This window comes from Macrobrachium rosenbergii, chromosome 23 (genome assembly GCF_040412425.1).
Source record: "Macrobrachium rosenbergii isolate ZJJX-2024 chromosome 23, ASM4041242v1, whole genome shotgun sequence".
NCBI classification, from domain to species: domain Eukaryota; kingdom Metazoa; phylum Arthropoda; class Malacostraca; order Decapoda; family Palaemonidae; genus Macrobrachium; species Macrobrachium rosenbergii.
In genome coordinates, this window is record NC_089763.1 from 10,618,740 (window position 1) to 10,639,171 (window position 20,432).

At 42.9% G+C, this 20,432-nt stretch overlaps 1 protein-coding gene across 1 annotated transcript in view; it reads left to right on the forward strand.

Annotated features, from left to right (window-relative positions):
• Positions 1-20,432, forward strand: part of ppan (Brix domain-containing protein peter pan) — a 39,798-nt gene that overhangs the window by 12,910 nt on the left and 6,456 nt on the right. Inside the window, exons 2-3 of the mRNA XM_067125227.1 lie at positions 4,152-4,316; positions 4,756-4,898. Coding sequence (XP_066981328.1) covers positions 4,152-4,316; positions 4,756-4,898 — 308 coding nt within the window. The remainder of the gene's footprint in view (positions 1-4,151; positions 4,317-4,755; positions 4,899-20,432) is intronic.

A 20,432-nucleotide genomic window follows, 5' to 3' on the forward strand; every position in this document is an offset into this window, starting at 1 on the left:
CATCCCGTAGGCAGGAGTCCTGCCTGTCCGGATGTAAACATTCCAGTTTGCTTTCAGCCATCGTGCGATGCAGACGTGTTTCTCGCTCCCCACCCTGACTGCTGCTGAGATGTTTTCCTGGTGGGATCTTTTCTATTTTCCTTGTGTGTGTTCATGGGTATCTACTTGTGTCATGTGTTGCTCTTGGTTGGCTGAGCAGTGGGTGAAGTTTGAGGGGAGGAAACAATACCGGAGGAGGCCTTCCAAGGCATTGTCTGAGGGTTATATGCCTCCAATGGCTCCCTTGGTGGCTAACCCTTCGGGATTGTTTCTTCATCTTCTTCACTCGCTTCATTGGGTGTGGAATGACGGGGGCGGGGAGCACTCAGACGATAGGACAACCTCTCCTCGGGGGCTTCTCCTCCCCCCGTAGAGAGTGGAGACTCCCTCCATTGACCTGACCTTTTCTTCAGGTTTGGTGGTAGAGGCTTTTCCTGGGGGGGCGGGCAACAGATCTGAGTTCAACCTGGGTCTTCCTGGCATCCCATCACTGGTGGGTCTCCTCACTCATCTGACTTGTACAGTGTACTGCGTTGGTAACTCGCGCCGCGGCTACTGTTACCACCAGCACTGTGACCATGGCAGCTTTCGCCAAGATGCACATGCAGTGCCTCTGCTCCCTGGCTTTTCCATTGTTCCACTGTCCCGGCCAGGACCTTCCATGATGGTGACCTCTTCCGTGCCTCATGTTATGGTTTCTGCTCCTGCTGTTCCTGGCTTGGTGGCTCCTGGGCTATCCTGGCTGCTCCACCTGCCCCCGGCTATCCCTGTCGTCCCAGTCACGGCTTCTGGTTCTGGCTCTTGGCCTGTCCTGGCTCCTCCACCTGCCCAGGCTGTTCCAGTTGCCCCAGTCGCTGCTCCTGGCTTCCCTGGCTCGCGGGCTGTACTGGCTGCCCTGGCTGCCCCAGTCACCGCTGTTGATGAATCTGCTGCCCAGGTTGCTCCCGCTACCCTGGCCACCCCAGCTGCTTCTGTGACATCTGCTGCTCCCTCCTTGGATGGGTGACTTGACCGCCATCCTGAAGAAGGTGACGAAGAAGTCGAAGAAGAGAAGAGTTCTTGGAAGGTGTCGTTATCTTTGTCTTCATCGTCTTCATCTTCGTCATCGTCTCCTACCTCCTCCCCTTCTTCTTCTGAGACTCGTCGGGCAAAGAAGAAGGCTGTCTCTCCCCCCCATTCTGGGACTTCTAAGGAACTGCCTCCCTCCACAGGGGAAGCAGTGGGATCTCTTGTTGGCTCTTCCCGTCCTTCGGGTCAGGGAACATAATAGTTGACCCCTGGGTCTAGCATTTCGGGAGCCACGGGCATGCAAACCTTGGTCTGCACACCCATTGCCGCACCTAAGAAGTCCGCTCCAAGTACCCAGGCCTCTAAGGAGACTCAGGTATCCCGAACAGTACCGTGAGAGTCTGCTCACTGTGCCAATTCGGGCACAGGACAGGAGAAAAGCCTAGACATGCAGGTGTCTCGGCCCTGCCTGCTGGGACTGCCTCTAAGCGCCAAGCCAGGTTCCCAGGTAGGTGCCTCGGTCTCTTGAGCCCGAGCATCTGGTGAGACAGAGAGGAGGTCCACTGTACAGTCTTCTTGCGAGGTTCCAGCTGCGAAGAAGACTGGGGCCCGTCAAGAGGACAGCGCAGTTCTTGCCATCCAGCTGCGCGTTCGACTCCACCCAGCCCGCGATCACGTTCACGTGCTCGGCCTGGCCTGGTTGAGTTAAGCGCCCGGCTTGGCTCGCATGAACCACTACGCTCTCCTCAGGACAGCGCTTCGCCAAGGCAAAAGCGCTCTCCAGGACCCAGGTTGCAGTCATCACTCCTCCTGCTGGTTCCACCAGCAGGACCGGCGAGGGTGCCCATTCCTCATCGCCTGTCCCCTCAACCTCCTGGGGTTTCCCTGGGAGGGACGAGTCAGATAGGAGGAACTCTGGAGGCTCGTCTCCCCAGAGTTCAACTACAAAGGCATACGTTCGTGGCTCAGTCCTTGGATCAACTAGGTTGTACGCCCGCATAGTGTAGGAAGGGTCCAAGGGGTCTGCTGAGGTTCTCCCTCCTGCTGGGAGAGTACAGGTAGATCGGGAGGACCATACCCTGGAAGGACTCGAGGGTCCTCTGTACCTATGTTCCTGGATCAACAAAGGATCTGGCACTCACACAAGAGGTGCAAGCCATGCTGAGCAAGGGTGCTGTAGAAGTCGTGTCGGATTGGTCCCCAGACTTTTACAGCCTTGTCTTTCTCATGGAGAAAGCTTCGGGATACCGGCCATGGACCTCTCTCCCTTGCACCAATTCTTTTGCCAGACTCGGTTCACGATGAAGACGACTTGTTCTGTGCTCGCCTCCATCAGGGAGAACGACTTCATGCTTATGGTGGATCTGAAGGATGAGTATTTCGAAATACCCATCCATCAGTCCTCCCGCAAGTACCTTTGCTTTGTCCTCGGGGAGACGGTGTTCCAATTCAGGGCATTCTTTTTCGGGCTCTCGACTGCTCCCCAGTTGTTCACGCGAGTGTTCACCCTAGTGTCAGCTTGATGATAAGGAGAGCGTACTCTGCTGCTGGAGAAGACGACACCGGTACCTACCATCTGAGAGCTGACAAAATCCAATGCATTGGTCAGACCCTCACATTCCAGAAGAACCTGTTGGTTCCTCAAGTACTGAAAGCGTGGGTGTGGTCCCAGCAGACCACCTTCACTTCTTTCTACCCTTGGAATATTGCCCACAAGTCCTTGGACACCTTTTCCTTTGGACCTGTGGTGGCTGCTCACCAAATTGTTTAGCTTACCCAGCTCTTCTAACAGGACAGGGTTGCATCTCGCCTAAGACGTGCGGTTGTGGATGCGAGAATGAGTGTGGGAGTGACTGGCCTCTCTTCCTTCTCTTCATCCTGGCTCTCTTCCTGTGGGCAGAGAGTGGACGTGCTATTACATGCTGGATCTGGCGGTCGATGCAGATAAGCATACACTTTAAGCTTCCGTTCTACAGTAAACCCCTGTATTCACGGGGATGCGAACCCCCCCACGATAGCTAAAATCCGTGAATACTTAAAACCCCTCAAAAAACACTTACAACTGCCTATTTTGGTAGTTTAAACACAAAAAAACTTTTAAAAATGCTTATACACTACCTGAGTATTTTAAGTTTTATCACAAAAAGTGTATTTAGTCATGAAAATGATATGAAAATACAGTAATTTGTGAATATTTCTCAGTGAAAAATACCGCGAATGGGTGAATTTTCCGCTGATAATGGGTAGATATGTTCCACAGAGAAATCTGTGAATACATGAGTCTTCGAATAGTGAGACTCGCGAATATGGGGGGTTTACTGTATTTCCTTTCAGGATCATAGAAGTAAACCCACTCCTTCCTTTGGCAAGGGGAGGAAGGAGATTGTGACAATAAAGACAAACCTGATACTTGCATTTGCCTTACTGTTGCCGACTTCTCAAGGTTCATCCTAGCCTATTATTGTATGAAATGATGTCTTCCTCATTCATATGAAAAAGCCCAGAAGTCTGACAGTTGATCTCGCATTTCCTACAACCTGATCACTTTGTCAGAGGCAGGTTTTCCCTTCCTCACTCTGTCGACCGGGAAGGGAACCCAAGGTGTAGTGTAGCAAACTCCAGTCAGTTCATAGAGACTCACTCAGATTCCTTCCTCCAACCAGTGAGTCTTCCTAATGTAAAGGACCAATAGTTTGTATATTGTGTCGGAATAAATCAGTTTTTTAAAGTACATTGTATTTTTCCTAATTATAGAAACCTGAGGTCCTTTACATTACATTTTCATGCCCACCTCATGCCATCTCTGAATCTGACACCTGGGCTGAAAGGCAAATTGGAATGTTTACATCAGGGCAGGCGAGACTCCCACCTCCTGGTTGGTAGTTAACTGCCTAACCACCTTGTTTGAAAGTTCAACGGCTGTTTCCAGCTTCGCTGAAAGTAATTCCTAATGTAAAGGACCTCAGGTTTGTATAGTTAGGAAAAATACAGTTTACTTAAAAAATTGTAATGTTCCGGATAATCGAGGATTACTGTATCATAGCGTTATCCTTTTGTATATTATTACTTTAGTATGTTGTTTACCTTACATTTTTACTTTACAGAATCGTATTCTTCAGCGTAGGAAGGACAAAGCAAAAGTTGTAAATGAAAATACCAAAGATCCACATTGCCTGGTTTTAACCCGTGGCAGTGTGTCGACTGACTTAAAGAGACTGTCTCACGATTTTCAGTGGATGATGGAGCCAAATGTTCCTGCCAGATTGAAGGTATTGTTTACTAATCCTTTGAATATTGTGAAACACTTCTTGGGAAAGACATAGATGCTGCCCAGTCAGACAGAATGCCAATGAACTGTTGTAAGTTTTTGTCAGATATTGACTGCATTATTAGAGTAAGATGCTGTTTCATTATATGAAACATGCGCAATATGAAATAAAACAAATTTTGTTTTTACAAATGAAGATTTCTTTTTTACTAGGAATTCCCTCCTCTTAAACCCTATGATTTGGTTACATTGCTTCAGCTTTCTGAAGATAGTTACTCTAGTTACATATGATGTTATAGAATAGCCATATCTCTCTTAGTTAGCCATTTGTAGAGTTTCCATTGTGAAGTAAAAATTCTAAAAAAGAGGGAAGGGAATACTCCCTTCTGATGGCTACTTTTTTCAGTTTAGTTCTTAATTCGTGATCTTTTTCTTTTCAGGGTACTAAGAAAAATGTCATAAAAGATTTTGTTGCAGTGTCTGCCCAGCTGAATTTAACTCACATAATTGCTTTCACACAAACATCCCTTGGAATGTACTTGAAATTGTGTAGAATACCTCGAGGGCCTACAGTAACGTTCAAGTTAGTAGTACTTAACAGTATTTGTTGTGTGGATGGTTATTGTGAGTTTAGAGGTGTCAAGTCTCTGAAAAAGAACATTGTATATCATCAAGAATTACTGTGCATAAAATTGGTAAAAGTAATTTTTATAAATATTCTGCTGTTTACCCTCTCCGCATTATTTAGTAAGAATATCATTCTAACAAAGACAGGAAGACGTCTCTGTTGACGCTAAGGGAATGCGGTAGGCTATGTTTAAAGAAAAAAAAATGTCTTTAGCAGGGATAATTTAGCATTAGGGGTGTAACCCATAGGGAGGATTTTACCAAGCCACCTCTATTGAAGGTGGTCTTAAGCTTCCTTTTGCTCTCTTCTGTGCATTCGAGGATGTCTCTGTCAATTTTTCAGAATGCCCGGGGCTATCTATGAACATCGGAAAAACAGCCCAACGCTACAGCTTTGCCCTGACCTGACCCAATGCCAGCAGAGAGAGCTCAGCTTTGAGGCTAAGAGCATGCGTCGTGCTCAGACCAACTTTATCCTTTGTCCTCTCCTGTCTTATTTACTAGTGAACCGAAAATACCCGTTCTCCAAGAAACCGTATTGATAGTTGCAGTGCGCAAGCAACCCACGTAACAGTAGGTCTGAAAATTGACAAGTATCTGCTGTCTGCTAGTGTTCTTCCACGGTATTTCATCTTTTCCCATTGCTTCATCACTTCGCCACCATGTATGAGAACCTGGTATAACCATATGTCTTTTATGAAGTCTAGTGTATGAATAATTAATATTGCCTAGTGAAATTGCATAAGCTATTCCCGTGCAGTAAGTAGGAATTAGGGAAAGTTAAGTAAGTAAATTTCAGGCAGTCTTGTGTCTCGATCCCACTGTTCGGAAGAGAAATAGCCTTTACCAATACGAAACTGCGTACGATATCTTCCAGTATAGACACTCGTTGCGTTATATTTTTTTACTTGAAGGAAGGGGGGAATTGACTGTGTCAGACGCTGACTAATTGTTCATGTTATTTCCTTCGCTTACAGCACATTCTTTCTTTGTCTTGACTGAGCAGGAAGTAAAGGGGTTTGATGTAATCCATTTGTTGCAGAGTAATCCATTATCCCGTACGTCGTGCCCGGCTGGCGGCCTAATTCAATTAAGTAATTGCCTGTCTTTGAGGTTAACTTTAGCTTTAATTGACAGGTTACGTGTGTCATTGGCAAAGCAGGGTCCCATAAATTACATTAATTAAATAATAAACTCATCAGCCAAGCCCCACACGTAACATATAATAAAAACATTAATAAAAATGCATTACCTTATTTACTCGCAATCATCCAGTCTTGCTTACCATAGGATCCTTCAAACATTTGCTCTAGCAGATAATTTCATCATATATCCTACATACCATCCAATTTAGATTTTTTGGTAAATCACACAAGACTAAATTTACCAGTCTATATATAAAATAACCTAAATAAAAGTATTCACAAGCAGAATAATATTTAGTGTAAAAGTTTTAAGCACTAGGCAGGGAGGAGTCTTTTTTCATTACCAGTCATTGTTCATCTTTGACAACTGACACCTTACCATTTTGCAAACATGCTAAGAAATGCACAGCTAATTTTACTGAGCAAAACTTATGGTAGGGATACTCTGTTTGCAAATATAAATAACAGACTGCCTTCAAATGTTTACTGATTACCAGAGTTTCTTAGTTTTAGGGGTAATGCACTGAAAAGACAAGCAGTTCATATATTGGTAATGAAGTGAGCATTTGTTTATATACAGAACAAACCTTGGTCTTAATGTAAGGATAAATTCTCTGGCGCCAGCTGGAGTCTGATAAAAATAACACAAGGAATTGATGGCATCAGGCGTCAGCCAATAGCGGGGTAGGAGGAAGCCATGTGACCTGCTTTACCCCCACTACGCATCATCATATCAGTTTCTTTTTAACCGTCCTCGTAGCAAGATGGTTTGATGCCCTTCTTTCTCAAGAAGCCGGTTTTTCCATCACTTCCTGCCCGCATACTCCTATGGCATTCTGGTTTTTTTTCTTTCATTTTTTGTTGTGTGTATTGTGTGTGATTTTGTGTTGTCTGTGTTTTCCTTGCATTTCCCAAAATGCAAGCCAGTGTTTCAGATAAGCCTCCTAGGCGTCGGAGACGATGTCCTGGAGATGGTAGCAACCCTTGTTCCCATTCTTGTCTTCTTTGTCTACAGACCCACATCCCACTTGTAGTAGGTGCAGATCTAATGTTTTCAGCATAAGCAACCCTTCTTCTGTGTGTTGTCCTTGGCCTCCTGAGCAATAAGGTTAAGTATACCTTAGTTTAACCAGACCACTGAGCTGATTAACAGCTCTCCTAGGGCTGGCCCGAAGGATCAGACTTATTTTACGTGGCTAAGAACCAATTGGTCACCAAACAATGGGCCCTACAGCTTATTGTGGAATCCGAACCACATTATAGCGAGAAGTGAATTTCTATCACCAGAAATAAATTCCTCTAATTCTTCACTGGCCGGCCGGAGATTCGAATGCTGGCCCTGCAGAGTGACAGCCAGAGAAGAGGTTTGCTAATAAGAGGCAGTATAAGAGGAAACCTACGGCACCATCTTGGGAAGGCTTCTTGTCTCCTTTAATGGCAGGCTTTCCAGTTCCTTCTTGTTCAGCCTCTTCCTTACCAAAGTCTCCTCTCGCTGCTTCTTTCGTAGGCAGTCTTCAGACCATCTTCTCATTCACCTGATGCTTGGCCATCCAAGCACGTCCTTGTTGTTCCCATTCATTCTTCTTCACTCAGCCGTTCTGTGAGAATAGCGTACGTCTGTGTCTCTCTTACCTTAGAACCAGATCGTCAGCCTATTCGGTGCATGGAACAGGAATCAGTTGTCCAAAAAGTCCTTAGGAAAGATGTTAATGCTCCAGTTAAGAAGTCAATTGTGAAGCAACACTCTCAGGACAGAGACCATCCCCACTCTCCTTCGAGTTCATGTTCTCCTTGGATGGATAGCGAGCGCCGCTCTTGTCACACAGCCATGACTCTAGGTTGCACAGCCATGGCCATCCTTCACGCCACAACAGCTCAGCGCGCCACCGTGATCATCCTTGCTCTTGGTCTCTCAGCCATAACCATTGTACACGGAATGACAACTCAGCACATGGCTGTGACTGTTCATCAAGGAATGATAGCGCGGCCAACAGCCGTGACCGTGACTCAAGGATTGACAGCACAACGAACGGCTGTAACCATAATCCATATCCCTGATTTCACGGCTGTGGCCATTTTACTAGAGATGACAGCTTTCCTGCCAACCGCTATGACCTCCATGCCTCCGCCCTCTTGTATTGGAAGCTGCAGGATAGTCTTTAAGTGGATGGAGAGTTAGTGCCATACGGGCCCCAGATCGTCATCCTTGCAGCCCTCCATAGACACACCTTGGCTCTCCTCCACGACAGCCACTGAAGGATCAAAGCTACTTGATGTCGTGCAAGACAGACAGTGTTTTGGCCAGGCATCGACTCCAATAGAAAGAATACGGTAGAAAGTTGCGACGCCTGCCAACAGCTTCTCCCCAGTGAGCAACAAGAACCTTACATGTGTGACGACCACCCATCCTGGCCCTTTGAAATTGTGTCAGCTGACTTCTTCCATGTAGCAGGGAAATTCTTCCTTGATATTGCTGACAGGCTTTCAGGCTGGCCTGTGGTTGTCCCCTGTGGACGTGACACAACCACAGCCAGAGTCATAAGAATGTTCTGTGTCTCATTCCGCAAGGTTGGTGTCCCGCTCCACTCACAGACTGGTGGAGGACCCCCATTTTCCAGCCAAGAATTCAAGCAATTTGTTGACTGCTGGGGCATTCATCACATCATCACTTCTCCACATTGCCCACAGTCCAATGGACACACAGAAGCCGCAGTAAAACTGTCAAACACCTCATCACCAGGACCGCCCCATCCAGATGCAAAGATTGTGAGACCTTTTATGCTGGAACTGGTGCTGGATGCTCACCATCTCTATGGCCATCCTCATGGCATCTATGTTCCAGCCCACCCCCAGTCATTCACAGATGAGTGGCAAACTCAGACCGATAATTCTGCGCTATGGTGCCCGAACAAGATTGAGCCTCTATCACATGCCTGCCATCTAACCGGTCTCACCATCGGCCAGCAAGTCAGGACACAGGACGCTACGATGCTATGGTGGAACAAGATTGGCATCGTGATGGGCCATGGCAGGTCAAAACAGTAAGAAGTGCTCCTTCCTAGTGGTCACGTATGGTTCTGAAACCATAGACATTTACGCCCAGTGCCTAATATGAGTGATGACACCTGTCCCCAGGTCCCTTTGTCCCCTTGCTCTGGTCAGGGAAGAGAGTGCCCCTCGTTGTTCATTCCGACTCACCAAAAGGAGTCAGTGTTCTGCTTGAGACAGTGTTATGAGCGTAAAGGGGGAGGGAGGTGTATAGATATCAAATATTACTAATGCATGTACATTTACTTTTGTATAGATATTAAATATCATTACTGTTGCATATGTATTTGCTTTATTATTGTCTTACAGGAGAATCATGTTTACTTTTATCATTTATCGTGCATTAACGCTTTAACCATTACTGTATACTTATTGTAAGACCACTAGCCTGATTATACATGCATAAGTGGTTCCAGTTAAGTGGCCGCTGAAGTGACAAGCATGAGACTTCCCTCCACTTTCATGTTATTGTCTGTCTGTCTTAATATACATATGGGAGTATAAAGAATCTACTATTTTAATTTATCACCCTTCGTTCCTTTGCCTACATGGACGTGTGTGGCAGGGTTACATACTGCAGACAGTTAGCACAGGCTAGAACGAGAAAGAAGTGTCCAAGATTACGTGTACCATCTCCTCTTCGTTATGTGAAGTTGTAGGGGCTTTTTCTTTGACACAATTGGTGCAGTATGTTGGGAACAGATAAAACTCTGACTTTCCTTAACGTAACTTACCTAATTTATCACGCTTAACACTACAACGACCATCAAAAAAGAATCTTCCTGAAATTCATCAACCTTAATCTACCACGACCTTATAAAAGAACCTTAACCTAATTCATCAACCTTATTCTACAACAACTACCTAAACTTACCTTAACCTAATTCATCAACCTTAATCTACAATGACCACCTAAAAGAACTTAACCTGATTCATCAACCTTAATGTACAACGACCACTTAAAAAGAACCTGTACTTAATTCATAATTTTAATCTACAATCCTCCAACAACTATCAAAAGAACCCCAACCTAATTCATCAATCGCATTCCTACAGTTTTCCCCCAACTATGGTCTCGGAGACTTCTTCAGATTGGGAGTTAGCTTGCTGAACATCAGCCAGTATTATTTCGTTGATATCCTTCTTCCTACTGGAGAGATCAACACCTAGTTTTTGTTCCTTTTCAACTGCTGTTGAACTTTCTTTGCTACAAATGTGTCGAGATCAGCACCTTTTAGGATTCATTGTCGTGTGTGGAGGAACAGGGAGGAGGCAGTCTGACCAAGTATTTTTGCTTCTGCAATCTGGCAGCTTTGCGTTTTCTCCCTATGTTTTCTCACCTCTGCCTTATCTCTTCCTTTATTTTCAACTGCTCTTCTAATTCTCTCATTGGATTAATTCTTTCAATATCGTTTCATCGCCCATTTCATAATATTCTGCTCCACTGTCCTCTGAAGGAAAATCTCTGTTCTTACGTTTGTGTTTCCTTGATTTCTTGCTCCACAGTTAGGTGAAGAGGAACCCTTCAGTCTACCCTAACACACTCCAGCAAACTGCAAGTAAAAAAAAGAAAAACAAAAATTATAACTTACATCAGATATTCACAACAAAAACATAAAATAAACAATAGAAAAAACAATTATTCAGTCACACAAACCCAAACTTCTAAATGCCACCACAAAATTATTACGCAAGCTTACACCTCTGCTTCACATTAAGATGTCGATACAGTGCATGCAAGAACACATAATATTAGGGGTCTAGGCCCTACCATCCCTTTCAAGAAGAACTTGTTGGTTCACAGGATTTTGAAGGCAAGTACCTGGCTTTGCCAAACCACCTTCACATCCTTCTATCTGCGGGACGTTGCCCACAGGTCCTTGGACACTTCTTCCTTGGGTCCGGTGGTGGCTGCTCACCAAGTTGTGTAACTCATCCAGTGCCCCTGGTAGAACAGTTCAGTATCTTACCTATGATGTTGGATATAAAAGTGAGAGTGAATGAGAAGACTGATCTTCCTTTCTTTTTTTTTCTTTTCTGCCAGCAGGCAGTACAGAGAATAATTCCAAAGCAGGTCATGTAGCTTCCTCCTACTTTCCTATTGGCTGACGCCTGTTGCCACCAATTCCTTGTGTTATTTTTAACTGGACTCCAGCTAGTGCCAGATAATTTATCCTTACAGTAAGACGGAGGTGTGTTAGTTATAAAAAATACAAATTGATGCAAAATTTGTAATTTTTTAATTTGAATTGCTCATCATTAATTTTTTTATTATTTGGGATGAATTTTACCTACTGTTAAAGTTGGTTTATATCTTTGCCCATTAAGTATGATTGGCATTCAAAATAAACAAAAGAATAACACTTAGCTGACCCAGATGGGCTGTCTGTGATCACCTGTTTCCACCAGTTGGCTTTGGAACATTTATGTTCTTGTCAGAATTCTTCATGCCATGTTCTTGTGTGTATATTGTGAATGTGCTGTAATAATTTTGACTATTTCTGGCTGATTTTCTCCTGTACGGTATTGTACATGCTTTCTGTTTTGCATTATGTCTTCTACAGCAAGCAGAGATAGAAGCGTTTCGTTCTGTACAAACAGATTTTGAGTACAGTAAACCAAATGTATTTGGTTGGACATGATGGTCACACAGGTGTTACAGGTAAAGGGTGTAACTGATATTTCTTTTTCTTATTTTGGTGTGAAAACGTAAGGAGTGGTTTAATGAGAAAGAGTAATTTTATGAGTGAATGAATGATTTTAAGTTATCAGGCATTGTGACTTCTATGGTCATTGACACCAATGTTAATTAAAGGACTACATAGTGTAGTATATTTATAATATAAAACTTGTAGGAAATAAAATTATATCTTATGTAAAATTCCAGCCTCCAAAATATATTTAAAAATGCCACTAGCATCATACATTAAATCCTCTCCAAGGATCTTGGCAAGGATGTACCCACCATCCCCACCTCAAGCCTCAGAGAGGTATCGAACTCTTAAATCCCCAAGACTGGGGCATTTGACCAAATAGTTAAGCATGCCTTAGTTTAACCAGACCACTGAGCTGATTAACATCTCTCCTAGAGAGGGCTGGCCCGAAGGATTAGACTTATTTTACATGGCTAAGAACCAGTTGGTTACCAAACAACAGGACCTACAGCTTATTGTGGGATCCGAACCACATTATACCGAGAAATGAATTTCTATCACCAGAAATAAATTCCTCTTAATTCTTCATTGGCCAGCCGGAGAATTGAACGTGGGCCTAGCAGAGTGCTAGCCGAGTACAGTATCGACCCGTCCAATGAGAAGTGTGGCATTTGACCAACAGATGCTTTACAGTCAAGGGGACTAAGCAGTCCTCACAGTATGGGCAAGGCCTCTCCGTCGTTGAAAACTGGTGTTAAACAAGTATGGCCAATGCAAAGACGACAGAGGGCGGTTTCCCATCTTCGGGGCATAAAATTATACTTCCAAGTAGATATGAGATTTTTGATCGCTCTCATCTCATTCTGGTCTACAGAGTCCCAACGCTGTTGCCAAATATCACAAAGAGACCGCCTGATATTCGGCCAGAAATCACTGTGTAATATTGGATATCCCCTTGGAAGTAGTTCTGCTGCACCTGTTTTTGCCAACACATCAGCCTCTGCATTTCCAGGCACACCAACATATGCTGAAACCCAGCAAAATTCCACTCTGATACCTCTGCGCTCAGTGATGACAAGCCACTCTAGAATCTTTAAAACTAAAGGGCTGGTTAGATTAAAATGTACTAAAGCCTGTAAAATGCTTTTTGCATCACTAAAAAATTGTAAAATTGTCATCTTCCATTGTAGCTATTTTTTCAACAACAGTTAAAATCCCATACAGCTCTGCTGCAAAATTTGATGCCTCTGGAGGAAGTGCACCCCTGCAATTAGAATCATTAGAATGTACTCCAACATTGGATTTGGATCCATCTGTGAATATAAAATTACTATTTCGATGACATTCTGAATGTTAAAAAAAAATGGATCGAATTTCTTCTTCTGCCATATTTCTCCTAAAGCCTGTAAAATAGTGACAGAGAGAGATTACTGGCAATTTCAGGAGGGGTAGTTGGATTCAGATTCAGGCTATTCAACAGTTGTTTTACTCTATATCCATAAGGTTGCACTGATTTAGGATGAGTCTCATAGTAGCCAAAGAAATTCTTTCTATGAACTGTTTGAGATGCAAGAGAGCCTGGAAGTCTTTGCAACCTATACCAGTATCTGATGACAGAAGACTGATGATACAGTTCCAGAGGCAGTTCTCCAGCTTCAGCAAGAAGGCTTGGAATGGGTGAAGTTTTAAAAGCACCTGTGGCTAGTCTAATGCCAGAATGGTGCACAGTCTAAAATCCTTAAATGATTAGGGGTGGTTTAAGAGTATATTTCACAGCCATATAACAACTTAGTATAATGGCTTTGTACAATCTAAGAAGTGTCATGCGATCAGCTCCCCAGGATGTGTGTGCTAGGACTAAAGATATTTAAAATTTCTAGGCATTTAGCTTTCAGCACCTTAAGATGTGAAGCCCATGTCAACCTTCGGTCAAAAACTAAGTCTAACAATTGGACTACTTCTACACATGGGATTCTTTGTCCTTTAAGATATACATCAGGATCAGGATGTAGTCCGTGAATGTGGTCGAAATGAACTGCAACAGTTTTGCTGTTTGAGAACTTGAAGCCATTCAAATCTGCCCATTTGGTTATTTGATCAATTGTCAACTGAAGTTTTCTCTCAATTGTGGACATTCTTGCTTCACGAAAATTGTATGAACATCTTGAGGAATAATTGCAGAAATGCCATTTATTGCCAAGGCAAACAGAGTAACGCTGAGCACACTACCTTGAGGGACTCCTTCTACTTGGCATTTTCTGTCAGGCAGAGGATTACCTACTCTTACCTGAAAGTGTCTGTGTATTAAAAATGCTCTTAGGAATAATGGCAACTCCCCTCTTAATCCACATTCATGAATAACTTTAAGAATTCCACATCTCCAAGCAGTGTCATATACCTTTTCAAGGTCAAAAAATACTGTCACGTGATGCTGCTTGGATGCAAATGACTCACAAATAGATGACTCAAGACGGGCTAGAGCGTCTGTTGTTGAGTGGAGTTTTCAAAATCTGCACTGTGCAGGTGACAAAATTCCCTTTTTTTTCCAAGATCCAGACAAGCCTTGCATTGGCCATCTTTTCCATTATTTTGCACAGACAACAAATTAGTGCAGTTGGTTGGTAGCTTGTTTTATCCTTACCAGGCTTTATAAAGCCATCAGTTGGGTAACAAGTCACGCCATTTCCAAAATAAAAGCTTTTCATGCCTTATCATTATTTTGAGCAGACAACAAATTATTTGTGCAATTGTTTTCTGTCCTTCTCAATTTGTGTAATGAAAACCAGGAGCAGCTTCTGACTTTTGTGATACATTGGCAAAGGCTATTGCAGGTACGACTGCAACACAACAGGTTAATGCGATTAGCTCCGTCAACCAGCAGGTGAAATGCCAGTGGCCAAGTATCTGAGAAGTGCTCTGCCAGAGTATTACTAACCTGTACTGAACCAGTCATGAAGTGACCATTCACTTTGAGGACTGGAGGTGGATTGAGTGTGAATTTTCCTGCTATCCTCCTGGATTCTTCCAGACTTTTCTCCAAACAGGTGAAGGCGGCATTCTGTTGTTAACTAAGGATACAAAGGATGACCAAGATTGACGTCTTGCTGCTTTTGTTGCACGGCAGAATTGTGCTCATGATTTCTTGTATATAATCATATTTTCTTCTGTATGGTGCCTGTGGTATTAAGTAAGAGCTTGTCTGGTAGCCCTGTGCAGTACTTGGAGTTCTGATAACCACCAAGGTACTGGTTGCTTTCTGAAGACACCTGTAGTTTTATGGATAGAGTTTATACGTGCTGTATGAAGAGTTCCATTTAGCAGGTCAATGACATCATCAGTACTTTGAAATTCATCTGCATTCCCTTCAATTTCACTAAGCTCTTGAAACTTAATCCAGTCAGCTTTGTCCAGGTTCCACTGAGGGGATCTAGGCATTGGTGAACTTTTGCTAGTGTTTATTATAATTGGTGCATGATCGCTACTATGCCAGTCATCCAGTGTTCGCCAGTTCAAGTCCACAATGCAGTTAGAACTCACAATTCATGACACGGTGCCTGTTTTCTATGGAAATGAGTAGGTTCTCCCGTGTTGAGGATCCCTATGTCTTAATTTTCTTTGAATGAAGAGATGATATTACCCCTGGTATTTGCTAAAACATTACCCCATAATGGATGTCTACCATTCATGTCTCTAAGTAGTAAGAATGGTTGAGGGAGTTGGTGTATTACTGGGGTAAGATCGTCATATGTAATATTTTCATTAGGGGGCAAGTATACTGTATAGAGCAAATAGTATATCTTTTCCCAATGTCAATTTGTACAGCCATTGCCTGCAGAGGAGTACGTAAAGTAAAGTGTATATGTGGGACATCGTGGCGAACATAAATGAGGCTCCCACCTTGGCTCCCCATTTGTTGGTCATAAGGAGTCCTAATTTATAACTGACATATTCCCTTGGACAAGGAACATTGCTGTCCAGCTTGCTCTTGTAGACAAACAGTACAGGCAGTCCCTGGTTATCAGCGGGCTCAGTTATTGGTGATCTGGCTTTACAGCGCTTGCCTAGCGATGAAAATCTGCAATTTTCAGCACCGAAAATTGCCGATATCTGCTGATCAGCACCGATACATCCCTAACAGAGGCACTGATAACTGAAAATGGGTGATTTTCGGCACTTCGGTACCAGTAAGCCCCAAAAATCGCCAATTTTCGGCTATTGGTGATTTTCGGTTATCATCACACCATCAGAACAGAACCCTTGTCGATAACTGGGGATTTCCTGTAATAGAGTATTCATGGATGAGTAGTTTTAGCTCTTCATATTTAGCCCTCAGACCTTGACAATTCCATTGTAAAAAGTTAGGCATGAAAATGGTTTATTTTTTGGAAGAGACTCTGAAGAGGTCTTTTCATTAGCAATTTTTGGGTTACATAAATTTTTAGGTTTAATTTTGATCTTGATATCTTAGGCTTCACACTAATCTGTTTTTTTTTTTTTATTATTTAGTGATCTGGCTAGAAGACCAATGAACATCAGCATTGACTTTGTGGATGAATAAGTCATTTGGTTCATTGTCAATTGAAGAAATGACTTCATACCTATTGGATATTTTGGTTTTATGACCTTGGGGAGAGAGTGATGGAGGTCTCTCTCTTTTACAGTAGGATGGGGAGCTACCTGGTCTAGACACCTCCCCCTCTATTGGTGTCTCTGGTACCTCCTTAGAATGTTCGTCCTCTCCTAAGTTAGGCAGAGATACTGCCCTAGAGAGGTACATAGATTTGTCTATGAGGGAGGGGAAGATTGTAAAGAAGGCAGTGCATCTGCCTTGAGGGGTGTTGGTAAAACCCTCTGGAGTAGTGGGCTTGCCTTCACATGCTCTTTTCTTACTTCAGATAGTAGTTTGGTAGGCCTGGATGACCCTCTTTCAGCCTTGGAGGATGGTGAATTTGTTGGCAAGAGAAAATTAGGTTTTTCTTTTAATGCTCTGGCATAATTTCGGGTTGTGTTCATTAGGCGTTTGGCATACCCAACAGTGATGTGTTCTGCATTAGACTTGCTAAGGGCTGCTTCTTCAATTTTGAAGTATGGGCATATCCTCTCACTAGGTTTATGGTCCTTACCACAATTTAAGCATTTTGCGTCAAGCATGCAGTCTCCGTGCTCATCTCTAGATTAGTTATTGCATACTCTATCATTTTTTACAGGCTTTAGAGGGGTGTCCAAATTTGAAACAGTTGAAACATTGCAAGGGCTTCTATTTGAAGGGCTTAACTCCTACTCTTTCCTCTTCAATGTCTACATACAGAGGTATTTCTTGATCTTCAAATGTCAATACAACCATTGATGTTTTGGGAACCTTATGTACCTTCCAGACTTCTTTTGACACATATCCAGAATTTCTTCTTCATTAAAATCATGCTAATCTCTATTGAATACCACTCCTCTGCCATAACTAAGGTTAAGGTGAGGCTTGAAGTCCTTGGCAATTTCCTTGTCTCTTTTTAAATGACTGAGCATGACAGATTGTCTCTTTGGCTTTCCATGAATTAGGACAATCTTCTTTCCAAATCGTGTAATGTCTCCAGATTTAATGAAACCTAGTTTCTGAAGATATCTACTGGTCTTAAAAAATAATTTTCTACTTTAGCAGTTGCCAGAAGCCACATAGGGGGTTTTGGTTTTCTTTCCTTTACTCCTTCAGATTCAGATTTTGCTGGGTCTTTTGCATACCAGTCACTGGGTCTATAAGATTCTAGTTTCTGAGGAGCCTTCTCACAGAGGTCCCCTTTGATGTTAGATTCATTTAACTTGATGTTATGCAAGTTGCAGCTTGCATGGATGGCCTCTTCACTGTTTGTGAAAGAGATCCAAACCTCCCATTCCTCATTTTCTTCCATAAAATTCATCTTGATTTCCTTTATTACTCCATGGCATTCAAACATTCTGGTTTTGATTTCATAATCAGTATCAAGTGGTAGGGAAGTAAGATGGAGAACATTATATTTGTTAGTTGTGACTCTCTTCAAGTTTTCCTTTTTTGATGATGTGGAACTAAAAACTTCTTTTTCTAGATTCTTTTTCTTATCAGGAACATCTAACACTGGATTTGTGGGCTGGTCAGACTTATCTACACTATTTACAATTTTTTGGTCAATGGAGGTGGTACAAGAGTAGTTCACAACCAGTCCAGAGTTCGTCAGCAGTGCCAAAACAGTATCATCAAAGGGCCCAGGGATACTCAAATTCTTATAACTACTAAATATAAAGATTTGAGAAAAAAAAAACCTGAAAACCTTAAAAAGATATCAGCTTTTCGTGGGGTTTATTCTTCCACCAATGGCACAAGTGAGAACCGACTCCCAAATGTCCACCCCCTACCCTACCCCACAGGGGGATGGCAAAACATGATTAGAGTGGCCCAAGTGTAAGCCAAACCTGCTTGCTAGGACTGAGAGTATTACAAGAATACAATTGTCCCCACCTTAATCACATCAAGGGCAAACCGGATAGAATGCCAAGAGTCCTATCCCTAAACCCAGATCCCCCTGGAATCTGTGGTCCAGCCCTAAAGAAAAGTTATGCCTTTGAGCTATCAATCTGATAACTCTTAGGTCCAAACATTATCGGGCAATTGAGGGTCCTACCACAATTCCCACTATTTAGCTTTGGATATAAACCCAATCCTTGCTATGATATCTTTTCCTATTCAACAGGTCCAGTAAATTTTAGCCAAAGTGGTAAATTCCACAAAAATTAACCAAAACAAATATATGATTATATATGAGACTCTTGGACTTAAACCCGGGAACAAATTCCTGGGGTTCAAGAGCCCCTCACCACATCAAGGTGGTCCCACATCAAGGGGGAGTAATTTTGTGAGGTATCGTAAGATGCAAGGGCATAATAGTTTACATAGACAGTTAGTTAGGTCAGGTCATTAAGTCTTCTCAGTCTATTCTTTATTCTTCTAATGGTGTTCGTCATCTCTCACTTCTTCTGCCACATCTTCTAATGGTCCCTTGATCAAGTTCAGGCAGTCCCCCAGTTATTGGCAGGGGTTCTGTTCTGACGGTGTGATAAGCGAAAATCACCAGTAACCGAAAATCACCAATGTTTGGTTACCGGCGACTCTGTTAGGTATGTATCAGCGCCAGTACGTAATTATCAGAGCTGATAAATGGAAATTGGCACATATCAGTGCCAAAAATCGCTGATTTTCGTTGCTAGACAAGCATTGAAAAATCGGATAGTGATAGATCTTTTTGGTTCCTCCCCAAAAAAGGTGTTGGAGCCTTTGTCTCTCCATAAAAGAAAATTTACAGACCACTGAGCTGATTAACAGCTCTCCTAGGGCTGGCCCGATTAGACTTATTTTTACGTGGCTAAGAACCAATTGGTTACTGAGCAACGGGACCTACAACTTATTGTGGAATCCGAACCATTAGTGAATTTCTATCACCAGAAATAAATTCTCTAACTCTTCATCAGGTTCCGCCCATCGAAAGGTCTGAAGCTCAACCAACTGGAGGGCTTTGTCTCTCCATAGCCTGCCCTCTGGACTGCTAGCATCAGTAGGTCTTCTCCTTTGCCAGGGAACCAAACGATGTGTTGAGACAGAGTGAAGAACTCCCAAATCAGTAAGGTAAAGTTGGTCTAATAGTGAGGCAGAAGCACTTTAGAAGTTGCTGTATTATTCTTAGCATGACTGCTCATTTACTGTCAGGTAAAAAAACAAAAATAATTATAATTATCAAATAAATGTTAGTCCTGAAGGGGCAGCAATCTTGGTGAGGCATTGGAGTATTAACCTTACATTGGTAGACTTATTGTCAAGGCAAAGGGAGGAATGTCTTATGCATTTTACATCTCAATTTTAAAGTAAGTGGAAAACTTGTGTTCATATTTATATTATAAAGTAGTGCCAGCCGATTGGTCAGTAGGCATTTTTGGTATGTCTCCTTACCCTGAAGTGTTTATGGTTATTACCAAAGATGTTTCAAATAAGGAGAACAGAGAACTCTTAGCACAATCTTGGCATTTTCCCTTTCTGAATGAAAGTTCTGTTTGGAATAGCAACCATAACTGATTTTTTTAACTTTGAAAGTCAAGTGAGAGGCCATCTATAGAGTTTTGGAGTGTCTGGCAAAGCTACAGAGGAAACCCTTGGGCTTTGATGGTTCTCTGGGAAGGATACTTTGTACCTTTTGTTATTCCTCCACCCCTGGCAGTCTGTATCCCCAATATCCTCCCGTGCCCCACTTTCGTTATGAGTTGAAGAAAAAGGTCAAACACACACACACACACACACACACACACACACACACACACACACACTCTCTCTCTCTCTCTCTCTCTCTCTCTCTCTCTCTCTCTCTCTCTCTCTCTCTCTCTCTCTCTCTTTTGGAACTGCTTCCAAAACGCATCAGTACTATCACATATCAACCAGTATGCATTTAATGTATCTTATAATGGGGAAAACCTGTACTTTTGTTCTTTGTTCTTTGGAGATTGGTATCCATGGAGTCAATATCTTGGGAAGTAGAACACCAAGAGACATTGATACAGTACTGTACCAGAATGCTATTGCCTTCTAGCTTTACCTCTAAAGAGGTGTGTTTGCCAACAACACTGGACCAACAG